General features: G+C 44.4%; 1 protein-coding gene across 1 annotated transcript in view; it reads right to left on the reverse strand.

Annotated features, from left to right (window-relative positions):
- The window catches only part of FERRY3 (FERRY endosomal RAB5 effector complex subunit 3), a 404396-nt gene that overhangs the window by 53058 nt on the left and 335529 nt on the right, over nt 1–15809 (reverse strand). Inside the window, exon 14 of the mRNA XM_085652590.1 lies at nt 11086–11153. Coding sequence (XP_085508716.1) covers nt 11086–11153 — 68 coding nt within the window. The remainder of the gene's footprint in view (nt 1–11085; nt 11154–15809) is intronic.

Genomic DNA, 15809 nt, shown 5'->3' on the forward strand with positions numbered 1-15809 from the left:
TTAACAACACTTTTTACTCTTTTACCCAGGAAACAGGACTAACTCAAACAATGAGGGAGGCCGACATTACACTGAATCATAAACCAGCAGAATGTGCTTCATACTGCACTACTGAAAATAGATGCAAAACATTTTACCACAATCTTAGGCAATACATTTGCAAAAAATAATTGCATCCTCATAGACAGAGGTCAGATTTATAAAAGATAAGACAGGCCTATAATAACCTTAGGAGGGTGGCACACATAGCATAAAAAGTCAACTGAGAATGAATACCAACTATTATGGTTAATCTAGATGTAGAAAGAGCATTTGACCATGTAAGCTGAAAATTCCTCTAAGACATAATAGGCCCTAGAATAAAAGGCTGGATCCTCATTCTCCCAAATGGATGGTAAAGACACTAAGTGCGCGGTGCCTATTTAGATGGATGGGAAAATCCATGCAAACCTTGGGGATAACAGTGAGTAATAGAATGGAAGAACATCCAAAAGTCAACTGGCCAAAAATACGATGCCAAACAAAAATACCTGAATATTTGGAAACCTCTATACATTTCCTGACTAGGTCTCGTAAAGGTCATAAAAATTGATATACTCTTGTGTCTCCTATATTTATTTCAAACACTCCCAGACAAGATCCCAGAAGAGGAATTAATAGGGCTACAAAACGAACTTATAGCATTCATATGGGCAGGAGGCAGGCCTAGAATAATAGCTAAGTTAGTAAATGTCCCGCAAGAAAAGTGAGGCCGGGTATGTCCAGGCATTGCAACATATTACAGGGTGGCACACCTTAGAATAATAATCAAATGGACCACAACATTGGGACTTAGCCCGATTAGAAAAATCACACTGACCCCAAAGAACAAGTTACTTACCTTCGGTAACGATATATCTGTGAGAGACATGTATTAGTCATAGATTTCTTACCTTAGAATTACTCCCAGGCGTCAGACTAAATTCGGACTAGACTCAGTGAATTTTTTTCTCAGCAGTACCCCTGCGCGTCGGTAGGGGGCGTCGGTCGACTCCGCGTTCGTCGTCGGCATCGCCCGGATGACGTTGCGGTATCTACTCAGACACCACCCCTGCACGCTGATGTCAGTTTGTTTACACGACATTCCACGCCAGAAGCGCAGAGCCATGCAAGACACTGACCACTGGTGTACAAAACTAGGGCCCTGAAAGGGAGTCCCTTACTCTAGAAGTCAGTTAGCAGAATGGGGAGGATGGGTGGGGCGGTAAGAAATCTATAACTAATATATGTCTCTTACAGATATATCGTTACCGAAGGTAAGTAACTTGTTCATCTGAAAGAGACTATTAGTTATAGATTCCTTACCTTAGAATAGATACCCTAGCGATACCAACCTTGTCTGGATGGACAGCAAGGAAAGGGGGCTTAGAAGATAGAGCTTGAAGCTCACTTACCCTGCGAGCAGAGATGATGGCAACCAGAAAAGCAGTTTTAAAGTACACAATAGGTAAGTTACGGCCAGATTTAAGTCCCACTGGGGCATTGCGAAAGGAATAGGAGGAAATAGGTGAGTAATGTCCTTAAAAAAACTATTTACAATAGGGGACTTAAAAAGAGAAGGCTGATCAGGAAGGTGAAGAGAGGCCGAAAAATAGCCTTTAAGAGTGCCCAGAACAGAGCCCTGCTGGGCCAAAGAAAGAATGAAGAGGAGAACCTCTGAAAGAGGTGCAGAAAGGGGATCCACAGCTTTTGATGCGCACCATGCCACAAATTTGTTCCATCTACAGGCATATACTGTCTTAGCAGAGGGACGCCTGGCTGCGAAGATGACATTACACACTTCTGGAGGAAGGTCAAAAGCTGTCAACTGTCGCCGCACAATCACCACGCAAGGAGATGGAGGCTGGACAGGTTTGGGTGGAGGACTATCCCCTGCTGCTCCGACAGAAGATCCTCCCGAAGAGTCAGTCTGATCGGTGGATCTATGGCCATGTTCAAGAGCTTGGGATACCAAACTCTTCGTACCCAGTCCGGAGACACAAGAATGACTTGGGCCCGGTCACGCTTGATCTTCTTCAGCACTCTGGGAAGAAGTGGTAGAGGCGGAAAGACGTATAGAAGACCGCAATTCCACTCATAACGAAAAGCGTAGCTGAGCGAGTGCTGCCTTGGAAATTCCGATGCGCAGAACTGTTGACATTGTGCGTACTGTTCGGTCGCGAACAAATCTAACCAAGGCTCTCCCCACTGCTGAAAGAGACCTTGCACCACCTCCGAGTGAAGACGCCATTCGTAATCCATCAGGCACCGCGGCTGAGTTTGTCCGCCCTGGCGTTCAGAGAACCTGCCAAGTGTTGAACCATCATGGACATACCCTGATGTTCCAGACACGTCCAAAGACGAAGAGCCTCTTGACATGGGGTTCCTGACCCCACCCCACCCTGTTTGTTGCAGTCCCACATGGTCGTGGTGATGTCTGTGAACACCTGCACTACCCTGGAGCCCGGACTCAGCTGGAGACCAGAGACCTCCGATTTCCGCCTCTCCCATGTCGCCACCCCATCCCAGGAGTGACGCATCTGTCAACACTGTGAACTCTGACTGGGAAGAGAGAGGGATATGCCATTGACCCAATCCTGGTCCGTTAGCCATCACTGCAATTGGTGTGCAGTGCCCTCCAAGATCTTGACGCAATGGGAAAGATTCCCCTGATGCTGCACCCACTGGAACTTTAGGTCCCACTGCAGAGCCTGCATATGCCACCTGGCATGATCCACCAGCAGGATGCAGGACGCCATGAGGCCCAGCAACCTCAGGGTCATTCTCACCGAAATCCGGGATAGAGGCTGAAACATCTGTATCGTAGCCTGAATATCCCGGGCTCGCTGCTCGGGAGGATAAGCCCGAAACTGAGCTTTATCCAGAACTGCTCCAATGAAAAGGAGCTTCTGAGAGGGAAATCAGGTGTGACTTTGGCACGCTGATAGTGAACCCCAGCAAATGCAGGAGGTTCACCTTAGTCTGAAGGTGGGAGACGACAGCCTGAGGCGAGCCCGCCTTCAACAGCCAGTCGTCGAGATAGGGAAAGACTGGAACCCCTGATCTGTGCAGATGAGCTGCGCCCACCGCCATCCCTTTCATTAAGACCCAAGGGGTGCTGGTAAGGCCAAAAGGGAGTACGGTGAACTTAAAATGCTCGTGGCCTACCGTGAACTGTAGGTAGGAAAATAAGCGTACTGCAAGTCCAACACTACCATCCAGTCTCCAGGGTCGAGGGCAGACAGGACATTTTGAACTTCTTCCGGAGAAAGCGGTTGACATCCTTGAGATCCAAGATAGGACGCTGGCCTTTGACCTTCTTGGTCACCAGGAAGTAGTGGGAGTAACCATCATGACCTACTTCTGGCACGGGGACTCGCTCGATAGCTCCCTTGGCCAAGAGAGCCATAACTTCCTGAAGGAGAAAGGCCAAGTGATCCTCCGACATGCGATGGAGTGTTGGTGGCATGGAGGGAGGGGTAGTCTCGAAGGGAAGGGAGTAGCCCCTTTGGACTATCCGAAAAACCCATCTGTCCAACATGATGTTGGGCCAGTGGGGGAGGTGAAGGCGGATCCTGCTGCTCACTGGCAACTGGTGGCCCTGAAAGGTCGGACTAGGAAGGTTTGGAGGCTGCTGCAGAGGGGCACTGGTGGACTGGTGGACTGGCCCGCCCTCAGAGCCACGGCACTGGGTCCGACATCCCCGACCGGGCAGAGGCTGGGTAGCAGGCGACGGCCTGTGACCCTTTGCGGAACGTGGTGGGGCACCCCTTCCATAGCTACGAAAGGGGCGAAAGGCAGACTTAACGGGGCAAGAGGTAGCAGAGGGACCCGAGCATCAGGCCGTAGCTCTAGAGTCCTTGAAGTGCTCGAACGCATTATCCATCTTGTCGCCAAACAGGAGACGACAATCAAAGGGCAAGTCCAAAAGGGTCGATTGAACATCCTGGGAGAAGGCAGTGGACACTCAGCCAGGCGCAGCGTCTCAAGGCTACAAATCATTCTACCCAGAGTGTTGGCGTCATCCAGCCCACATCGAATGGCGAACTTTACTGCGTCTCTACCCTCCGCGACCGCACGGGAGAGTACGGCCCGGGCCTCCTCCAGGCACTGTGGCAGCACTTGCACAACCGTGTTCCACACAGAGTGGGTGTAACGGCCCAAGAGACATGGGGTGTTCACCGACCCCAGTCCTAAGCTGGCGGAAGAAAACATTTTCTCCCCAAGATGGTCCAGCTTCTTGGATTTCCTATCTGGAGGAGCAGTAGGGATCGCACCTTTGACTGTTGAGGCTTGGACCACCAAGCTCTCAGGGGTAGGGTGTTGTGAGAGGAAAATTGGGTCGCAATCATCATATCCACAGGAGCCCCTGTGCTGGGCTTGGACCAAGTGCCCAGAAGGATGTCTGTGAGGGCCTCATTGAATGGCGGTAGGGGCTCGGATGGGGCCGCTGCCGGCTGAAGCACCTCAGTCAGGAGGTTAGTCCTGACTGCCACCGTAGGGAGCTCAAGGCCCAAGGCCTCAGCCGCCCTAGGCAACACCACAGCGTGGGAGGCTCCCTCCTTCGTGGCTACGGTAGGGGAAGAAAGCATACCAAGGTCTGGGGAGGTATCCAGACCACTGGCCTCACCCAACTCCTCTCTCCAGTCCGGCTCTTCAAGCTGGTCTGCTAGAGGGTCAACAGACCCCTCCCAGTCCTCCTCACCCTCCTCTGTCTGTCACTCAGGGCGATAAGGAACGCCAGGATAGAACAGTGGTACAAAAGTACCGGTCAACACAGGTCCGGCTCCGTGTCCAAATCGGGAAGGAGGCCGGAGTTGACGCCGGCTGGGGTGCAACCGGCGTCGGAGGCGGCAGGGGCGTCGTCAGAAGGACCGATGCCAGGGAAGGTACCGTGAAGTCGACCGGCACCAATCCGGATCCAGGCCTGAATCCTTGGGGGCCCTGCGGAGCCAAGGCCAGAGCCGCCGGCATCGAAGGCCTAGGGCCCCCAGCTGAGACCACGGGGCCTGAAGGCGCGCCGGCGGAGTCGGGCTGCCCAAAGATGGAATGGAGGGCTTCGTAAAATGCACAAGGCTGGGAGGGGACACACCAGCTCCCGAAAAAGGAGGGAAGAGCGGAGCCCTCCCAGCAGGCTCTGAGGGTGGAGCCGGGGAACGACGACAATCTGTGTCCCTCTTCGCGTCGGCTGACGGACGGGGAGATGGCAAAGAGTGACGATGCTTCTTCACCTTTTGTGCTTCACCTTACCCGAAGATGAAGACTTCGAGGACAAATGGTGGTGGTGGCGTGTCCGCGGCTGGTCCTATGACCTTCCCCTCGCCCGGGACCTTGAACAGCATGGAGCCGACTGCCGGGCGTCCAAAAGCTTTCGGGACCGCTCCCGTAAAGACTTAGGATTTAGGGCCAGGCAGTCGGAGCACGACTTTGGTTGTGGTTGTGCTCCTGGCACCAAAGGCACACAAGGTGCGGATCGGTGACCGACATCAGCTTGATGGGAGTCACAAGGCCTGAAGCCGGGTCGACGACTTGACATCCCTTGAGCACCAGGAGTCGAAATGACTTCAAAAAAGATCGACAGAAGTCGAAAAAGGTTAGTCAAAAAGTGACTAAGGGTACAGCTCTCTCAGGAACTGCGCTGCCTGGCGCGGAAAAAGAAAGAACTGACATCAGCGGGCAGGGGCGGCGGCATGTAAGTAGATACCGCGACGTCATCACAGCGATCACAACGGCGAATGCAGAGTTGACCGACGCCACCTACCGACGCGCAGGGGTACTGCTGAGAAAAAATTCTCCGGATCCAGTCTGACGCCTGGGGGTAATTCTAAGTTAAGGAATCGATAACTAATAGTCTCTTTCAGATATGCCTTCTTAACTATCCCTGTGTGGGAAGCAAATTACAATTACAGGGATCTTAAAATAAGAATGTGAGTTAATAGGTAGAGAACATACCGAAAACATAGGAGACTATACCATAAAGGCAATCTGCATATAATTTTTTTTACCAATGGGACCTAAAACTTGAAAAACTACACCGCATATGGTTTACTATCCGACAGATGTTGGGGATACACCACTGAAACAGGTACATTTGTACACGGCTGATAGAGTTGCCAAGTATTCATGACTTTCTGGAAACGTATCCTAAGCCACAACAAGGGGATAAGGTACTCCAGATGATCTTGGAATATTACTAAAACTAGAGAACATCAGTAGGACAGATAAATTACTGCTGAGACAGACAATTATGCTTAAATCAGGAATATGGAAGGAGAAGTTTCTCTCAAGTACCGGACAATGTTTTCTGAAACTGTCTAGCTAGCAAATGAAAAATTAACAAACAAACTTGAGTATACAAAGAAAAGTTTTTCAAAGATCTTAACCCATGTGGAATGTATCCACTTTATACCTCCGAAACTGAAGGCACTGAAGATCTTTATTTATGACTAAATACAGGGCAATGACAGGTCTGCATAAATAGAGGAGTGAAACCCAAAACAAGGACAACTGTATGATGGACAATGTAACCTAGAGACAGTGAGAGGTTGAAGAAGTGGTGCTAGAGAGGTGGAAAAGTAGTTAACTAAAGGTGAAAATTGTTGAAAATGAAGTTTGTTAAATCATTATTATTTCTAGCAAATAAATAAAAGGATGTAAATTGAAAAGTACAGAACGTTGTATTCTCATCCACCACCTTGGTTGTAAGCATTATTTCAAGACTATCTTCTACCTCTCCTCATCATCATGATCATTTGGATCCTGGAATATGACCTTCAGTTGTGATGGACTATAGGCCTGTCCATCTTCCAATTCCTCTGTATCTAACAGCCTTTGAGGTGGTAGGGGTGACCACCTAAGTAGGGAACGTGTGTTCAGGAATTAGAAGCATTGTACATGCCTTACACTGAAAACAGTGCAAGCTTTCATCCATTGTATTTCTGATGGAATAATTGCCCACAGTGCGGTCACTGATGGTATTGCTGCCAATTCATTTATGGGATCTGTGTCAATATGGTTGTCTTTGATAGTGTCCATTGCTTTAATTGACAGGGCTTTAGCTGATTTATTTTTTGCAAGTGTTCTAGTTGTGGATGGGGTCTTCTTCATTAGTATCAGACTCAGAGATGTTTTCTTTAATAGTGTAGAAGGCTCAAACATCAGCCTGTCAGTGATAGATTTATTTTGACACAACTTCAAATGGTAGGCTTTGATACCTGGCATCTTCAGCTTTGGACTTCTGAAGGCATAACAGCCTGCCGTCTTGTTTCTTTGAGGATTTAACTTTAAGATTTGCGGTATATTTAGCAGTACTTTGCCATTTCTGAAGAATATTGACAAAAGATACATTCTTATGGGGATCCTCAGAATGGAGCTAAAGCTTTCCAAAGGATCCACAAGGTCTGAAAAGGCCCCTTTTAAAAGAATCAGAAATCATACAAACTTAAAACAATGAACTAGAGATATATGGTTTCTTTATGATGGGAAAAAGATGATGGATTTTGAAGAAAATAAATGAAGCAGATAGACTTACAAAGCGTAGACAGAGTAGACCTCTTTGGGAATCCTTGCACACACAATGCACAGTATAAATATGAGATATGGTGCTCTCTGGAGGTAGTAAGGTTCATTGTGCTTCCACCTGATTGGTAAACATTTGGGTCTTTTCCAATGAGGTGAGTGGGGTACTAAAGTGACCAAGTGTAAAAACTTTTGACTATATTAAACATTGCAATGCAACTCTGTTACTACAGTGAGACTCCTAACTCGATGACTGGGGTGATTCAAGCATATGAATCTATGAAAGAATGTTCTGCTGAAACAGAGAGCAAGTCACATCCATGACTATTTGAGTCCAATACCTGACGCTTATCAGGATGGATTCAAGGCGACGGACTGTGAAGAGAGGAGTTTTAAAAGGGGGCTATTCTCCTCAACTAAATTGCATTGATAGTCCCACCAAGCGATTACATCAGAACCAGGTTACAAACAGCTATTAACTAGGCTTGGCTATGACACACTGGGCACCGGTATAAACACAACCTATTTGTGTCCATTAAAGAGTTCAAAAGGGGCAATGTGCTGACAGTATTGGATAATGATCTATAGCACAGAATCAAATTAACTATAGCCAACTGATTCAAGGGTTCACAAACCAACCAAAAACGTCTAGATTTTTAGACACAGTCATAATGCATGTGGAGGCTAAATTAGTTTCAGCATTAAGTATACTGTAGACTGACTGGAAGCAGCCGGAACCAAGAAACCTTTGACAAATGAGCACTGTATGAATACAACGCAAAATACAGCTCTAAGGTAAGACAATAACTTGAAGTGGCCACTTGTAAGACAATATGGAATGAATAGGCATATTTGGGCTAAACAATTAAAATGTATTAAACACCCCATATTGGCAAAGTGATATTTCCAGACAGGTCCGATTGCTGCGTATAATATGGTGTTGATGGCACCAACTTTATATATTTGGTGTAGTATTGTTCAGGGTTGCAACAACATTGGCAAGAAATTGGGATGATGCTCAAGCATATTACTAGCTCCTGCATGCCAGAAACCTTGCTAATCACAGTGGCTGAGTATATATCTCCAAAGCATACAGACGATTTGGAGGCTTGGCACTATTAATGGATAACCAGTGATTTGGTTGCAGACTATCCTATCTGCTGTGGAAAATTGGCTACCAGATATGACTAAATGTAATTAACCTAACCTGCTTTCTTCCATGCCAACCAATATGTCATGAGACCTAAACACATCTGGTCTTCTTTCAAAAAAATATTTAATGTCCTTTGATAGTACAGAGCTCCGGCCTGATGAGGATTGTGCTTACTTATTTTTTGTCTGGCTTTTTGAAATGCTGTCTAACACATACATTATACTAATCACAAATGCCACCAAGGGAGGTGGGAGAACTTAGTTAAGGTTTCAAAAAATTGACAAATGTTGCAAAGTGATCCTTTTTGGGTGGTCACCGCCAGTTCTCTCATTTTTCTGTGAGGCACCTGCTGGTAATATTGAACTCTAACACTTGGGCACTTCTATCCACATTTATCTTTCCTATAAGGCCATAGTATATGGTAAGTACACCTGTGGCATGGAAAGTTAAATTTCAGTTGTGGACCACAGCAACTACTGTGCATCCCCAATAGTGGCAGTGAAAACAAGTCTTTACGCCTACACTGACAGCAACAGCTTGAACCCTGCTTCACAGACCTGTCAAAATAAACCATTTAATAACAGATGGGAAATCCTGATTTTAAATATTAAAAAGGTCATCTTTAAATGTACCTTGCTACCCACAAAGTAGGGTGCGCAAAATATTGGGGTGGAACATGTATGACAATAGAAATGGCATGTTGCCACCAGAGACTAGGCCTAAACCACATTCACTGGTCAGGCTGCAGCTGGCCCACAGGGAAAGTCAAAGTATACATTATACACTTTAATCTATAACTTTTGACCTCTTCCAGCCACGGACTCCATTTATAGATTTTTTTATATTTAATAAAAATCCAATCTATTGGTTATGTCAGATTTTTATAAAATATTTTGAAAATGTAGCTTTTAGAAAAGTTACTTTTAGCCTGCCTGAAGATGCAGGAGGCTAAATTGCATTTACTCTCCAGCCAGCAACTGCTCAGCTGATATATTGCCTGAATTTTGGGTGAAAATGCTCCCAGAGCAGAGACAATGGCCTGGGAATTGGGAGGGGTTTTCTCCTAGCAAGAAGACCAGCTTCTACCTCTCACAATTAAATGTTAGGTAACACCTAGAAAGGTCCCAGCTTGTATCCCACCTAGTCATGCTGGAACTAAATGCCGTTGAGGAAAGCTATCCCCAGAACCGGACCTTAAGGAAAAAGTATCCGACTGTCAGTTCCACAGCATCAGGTTACACTTCTGCCTTGTGGCAGTCAGGGCTCCCAGCACCTGCAAAAAACGGCTTAAGTCCCCTTCTACATTATGACGCAGAACATTTTAAGCAAGAAATCGCAAAAGCTACTGCAGAACCAACCAGCTTCAAGTATCAGAATTATGGTTCTACAGCTGTGGCTACAATGTGAGTGCCGACCTACTGAGTAAGGTTTTTTTCTGCTGAAAAAATGACAAACATCCCTTTCTGTGTTAGGACTTAGCATTTTCAACTTTTTAATTTTCAGACTTTTAATGGGAAAGATCTACTTGGTGTATCCAACCAGGGATCCATAGTGGTCAGTCGCAAATCACACCTTAGGAATTGCTTCATTCCAAGGGATTTGTTTTCCAATCTCACCATGCCGTGGAAGTTACAATGGCCTGTTATTTGGAACGCTCAAACAGCAATCACAAGGCACAAAGACAATGGGATTTAAAGTCAAGACAGATATATGCTGCAGAGGTAGGTCTAACACTTTCTAAAACCAAATGGATTAATTGGCAGGGTAATAAACCATGCACACATGTATGGTTGGAGTACTTTCCAGTACACTACATCAGAAATGGTTCCAAAGAAATACTGCACACTAGGAGAAAACTAGGAACTGAGGGTATCATAAAGGGGACAGAATGCTGTCACAGTGTGAAGCAGACCTGAGGCATGACTGTGTGTCTCTAGCGTCCAAGTGATGAAATGTATTCTGAAGTCCATCTAGCTGGAATATTTCAAGAAGGTAATTGAAAAAAAAGCTCTTTAAACACATGCATACTTTTTCACATTCAATAACTGAGTGCGTAGATAAAACTGATCTGTAATCAATCAAAGTTAAAATAATTGTTCGACAAAACAGGCTATAATTTTGTAGATTCTTATAAAAAAATATATATCCTGTAGACATTATGGTATACTGTGCTCTGCTTAAGGTCCATTAGTGACTACCCATGGATTTATAGGTAATTAATTACTTTTGTCATTGTGGAAATTACATGTTATACATAACAGCCTCTCTTTCTTCCTCTCTTTCTAGCAATAAAGCCCCCGTCTGGGATAAATCCTTCTTCCATAGCACATCCATTCCAAAATTCAAGTCACTAGAGGCAGTTCTTCTAGTGGCAGTGCTGCTGCTTTTGAATTTACCTGTGGTACAAGAAATTGCACAGTGCGAGAAATTCCTCCATCCCAGGAAGCCATTTCCATCATAAAGCCTGAAAGAAGAACCAAATCACATGAGTGTACAAGGCACTTCACTTAGAATGGCCATTACCCGTCACTTAACTAACAAACAATGATAACAGCACAGAAATCTGAAAATACATTGCATATGTTACTCCAAATCAACACATGCTATCCACACCCAGCTCCATGTACACATGTTAAATTATGAATATGCATAGCTTGGATTTGTAGTAAGCCTTCATGTCAGTAGTAAGCCGTCACTGCTTGGTAAATCACTCAAGGTCTTTAAGAGATAGGCTGCAGTGTGTCATATTATTACATGTATGAAATTGATGAAAGTGTGCAATTTCATTACATGAGACACCTACATATTGTGCCTAGTTTTCTGTACATACATAATGTGTCTACTTCCACTTTAAAGACTTTCAGTACAGTTTGCTAAATACATTTGTTAATGCTGGGTTAGGTCACTGAGTACTGGTACAACGGAAAACAACATCTAGAACTAAAACTGCTGGATGCTTTTCACTAATAACATCATACATTAGAACTGTCAAAAGGAAAGGACTGCATTTTTGCCCTGTATACTTCAATTAGCTGAGCACTGTAATGTCACTCTGACTACATTAATAGCACTTTATACTAAATTCTAGGCCAATGGCTATAGTAAAAAAAAAAATAGCTAGAAAGTATTTACAAAGAAATTAATTGGAATTGAGCAGGATAGGAGAGCAGTTCCAAAGCTTCAGACTGCACAATCAAAGCACCTGTATACAGAAGGAAAATATTACTTACCATCTAACCATATATTCGTAGTGTTTAGAGCAGTAGATTCTCATGTTCTGCATACTCCTGCCATCTAGTGTTGGGAGCACACGTTTGCAAGTTCTTTTCCTTTAAAGTGGTTGTCAAGTCTGTCTGTTGTGACTACACCCTTAGCCCACAAGACACCAAGCAAAGACTACCTCAGATTATTTTCTGCTCATTGGGTGGGCAATGTGAATAGACGGCGGTGCCAAGTCAAAGTACCAGGTACTGTACATTGTTGGACATAACTATAGTGAAAACATCTCTAATTATTTGAAACAATGTACAGAACTATTTGGTCAACTAATGTCCACACAGTAGTATTTAGTGAATGAATGTGGTGTTGCCATGTAGAAGCCTTACAAATGTCTGCTAAAGGAATGTTTCCTAAGAGAGCCAAGTGGCTCCCTTTTTGTGCATCAAATGACATGTAGCTTGTGCTCTGACTTAGCAAAGCCAGTCTGAATGCACTGAACAATCCATCTAGTAATGCCTGCCTTCGAGACAGGATTCCCCATGTGGGGTTTTGCAAAGCAACAAACATTTGCTTTGTGATACGGAGAGTTTGGTTCTGTCAGTGTAGTACCAGTGCCCTCCTGACATCTGAGACGTAATTATGCTCTTTTGTTCCACATACTCTGGAAGTGGATGGGCAAATCAATAGTGTAGATGACATGAAAGGGGGAAACTACTTTGGGTAATGAACCTGGATGAAAGGTTCCTCAACTCACTGATTCTACTCAAACATGAGATGTTGATATAAAAAGCAAGTTTCCATGACAAAAATTGCATGTCACAGGAGTGTGGTGGTTTGAAGGGAGGCCCCATCGGTCTGGTGAGAACTACACTTAGGTTACAGGCAGGTGCTGGAGGAGTCCTTTGAAGGATGGTTCAAGGCCCTTAATGAAGGTCTTCACAACAGGAATCTTAATAAAAAGGGACGAATGCTCCCTGTTTTGCATGAGCTGCTACTGTAGCTAGATGTGAAGTGTATGTCAACCTCACTGTTAAAAAAATGCACTAAATAAAAAGTGATATCCTGAACAGAGACTTTGCGAGGGTCTATGTGATAACCAATTCAACATTGGACAAATCTTTTTCACTTAACTGCATAATAGGAGCACGTGGTAAGTCTATGCACTTGACACAAGACCTGCATACACTGCTCCAGAAGTTGCCAAACTTCAAGACCTCAAGTGCCAAATAGCTAGATTCAGTTGCCTGAGGCATGGGAGCCTAAGCTGATCCTGATGCTGAATCAGAAGATCTGGCTGCAGCTGTAAATTGTGATGTGGACGTACAGACATAGCAAAACATAAACATACATCTCCAGAAGCGTAGAGTACTAAGGTTTTCCGGCCCACGTTGGCATTACTTGGATGAAGGTCATGGACACATTGTTCCCCACCATACACATGGGATCAGGGAAAGTGGTGGAAAAACTTAATGAGATATAGCTGATTTATCATCCACAATGCATTGTCCACATTCCCAGCACTGTTATATGGACGAGGTGTGCTTGAGATCCCATGAGTGAGGATCTATGGTGAGATGCTAGATGGTTGGGACAAGAAAATGGCAACTTTCTAAAAGGTTGCAGTTTCAAAATTGCAACTTAAAATCTGACTTCACCATTAAAGAGGGATGTAAAATACAATTCATTTAGTGTAAACAGCATATCTCTATCTGATTATAATACAAAGTTAGCACTTAATAAATGTAATAAGATAAGTCGGTGTTAGTCATTGGTAGAGACAGGCCTTGCAACAGTGAAAACGGCTTTTTCTCACAGTCAGAACATGTAAAACCCAAGTAAACATGTCTTACATTTTAAACACAATGTACCTGGCCCTATTTTAGGGTTGACTTATGTATTCAAAAGGTTGGTTTAGGCATGGCAAAGGTTTATTTTGCCAGGTCAAATTTGCAGTTTAACCCTTTAACTGCTAGGGTTCCACCCATCCCAGTTTTGAGCCCTTTTCTCCACAATTGGGGTAGTTTGAGCTTAGGGCTCCATAGCTTTTCATCACATAAGATATCCATGACAAATTTGCGTCCTTTTTTTCCATAATATCCTGAGGATTTTAAAGGTGGAGATTGAGAAAAGTGCTTTGCAGAAGTGTGTGTCCCCCCCCCCCCCTAAAAATGGCATCAACAAAAGGTTTGCTGTGCCAAATCCACCATCTTCCCAGCTTTCAGGAACATGTAGAGCTGAATCAATTTGATTTTTACCACAGTTTTGATATTTTTCAAAGAGGTTGCACATTTTTCCTTCCAGTTTTTTTTTAAACTGGTGTGAAACCCATGAAAAGCTGTACAGTTCTGAAAAGTAGACACAATCCTGAATTCAGCAAGGGGTCATGTGGGTAGATCCCGCAAGTTTTTCCGAGGGGCACTAACAGTTAAAATAAAGAAATATTGTAAATGAGTAGGAAAAAATAGCCATTTGCAACAACATTTTCATATGGATCTTTTTGGCAGGATGGCCAATTTACAAAAGCAATATGCCATTACGTCCGCTACACACCTCTCGTTACAGGAATATTTAGGGCTTGTGGGTTGTCCACGATCCCAAATTACCCATAGCCCACAACCGAGCTACACATTACAATGGCTTTTCATTGTGTACCGAGTATAGACCAATTCATATGGTGAAATACTTCAAATGAAAAATGGGTATCAAGAAAACCTATGTATTTCTGAAATAGGCAGCAGATATGGACTTTAGGAGCACTGGTTATTTGTACATCTCTGAATGTGTGGGTACCCATACAAGCATGTGATTCAGAGGGTATTTTTCAAAACGTTTTATTTCTTACACACTGGCTTACAATAAGAAGGCACAAGTGCTGCGAAATCCAGACGGTAATAACAAATGCTCTACTTTTTTATGTGCCGACATGTCTTTGCAATAAAAATGGCTATCACCAGGTTTTCTTACCCAGAAGCACTTGAAAACATTAAACACACATTTTCCTCACATTTCTGTGAGGCAAACATCTGGAATCTGTGGGGAGCCACAAATGTCCTACCACCCTGCACTTCCCTAAGTCTCCCGATAAAAATGGTACCTTACTTGTATGGGATGGCTTGCGACAGGAAAGGGCGCAAAAAAGGCAACTCTGACACATCACATTTTTCTACTCAAAACTGACCCTTTTTTTGCAATGTGGGTAGGTGTGAATTGTGGGCCATAGCCGGCACCTAGGGAAACCTAGCAAACCTGCACATTCTTCAAAACTAGATACCTAGGGGAATCCAGTGTGAGGTGACTAAAATATTACTAAAGCTCCCCCTCCAGTGCAACAACAACCTTTCTATTTTAAGATCTTGGTTTAGAAAAGGTAGCTGTCTTGGTTTCTTGTCAAACCCCTTTTTCACTAGGTGGGAATCTGATCCACAGATCAACTGCTACCCCTCTAAGTAGCAGTGGAGGTACCGATGCACCTAAAATGAGAAAGGTACTATCCGTGATTCAAAACACATCCATAGTACTCCTTCTAACCCGGGTTTCGTACATTAACGGAATAACCCAAAGACTGCTTAGGGCTATGCCCAATCTGAGGAAAGCTCATCAATTATGGATGACAACAGTAAAGTTTAAAAAAAATTAGTTTACTAACGGTCCAATATCGACAAAACAACACCGAATGAAGTATAAGGTTATTTTGAGCAAATAAAACCTCCTTAGTGAAGTTATTTACTAAATGGCAACTTAGGGTTCACCCTTTGGCTCCATTCCCATTTAAATGGAGCACCTGTCTGACCTGTAATTTTATACGAGAAAGAGGTCCGTTTTCTCCATGTTTCGCTCATGAGAGCCAAGAGTATGAGGGGGCTTAACAGGGCACTGTCAGCAAGGAAGTCCCACAAACCCT

This window comes from Triturus cristatus, chromosome 4_1, assembly GCF_964204655.1.
Source record: "Triturus cristatus chromosome 4_1, aTriCri1.1, whole genome shotgun sequence".
In the NCBI taxonomy this organism is placed as follows: domain Eukaryota; kingdom Metazoa; phylum Chordata; class Amphibia; order Caudata; family Salamandridae; genus Triturus; species Triturus cristatus.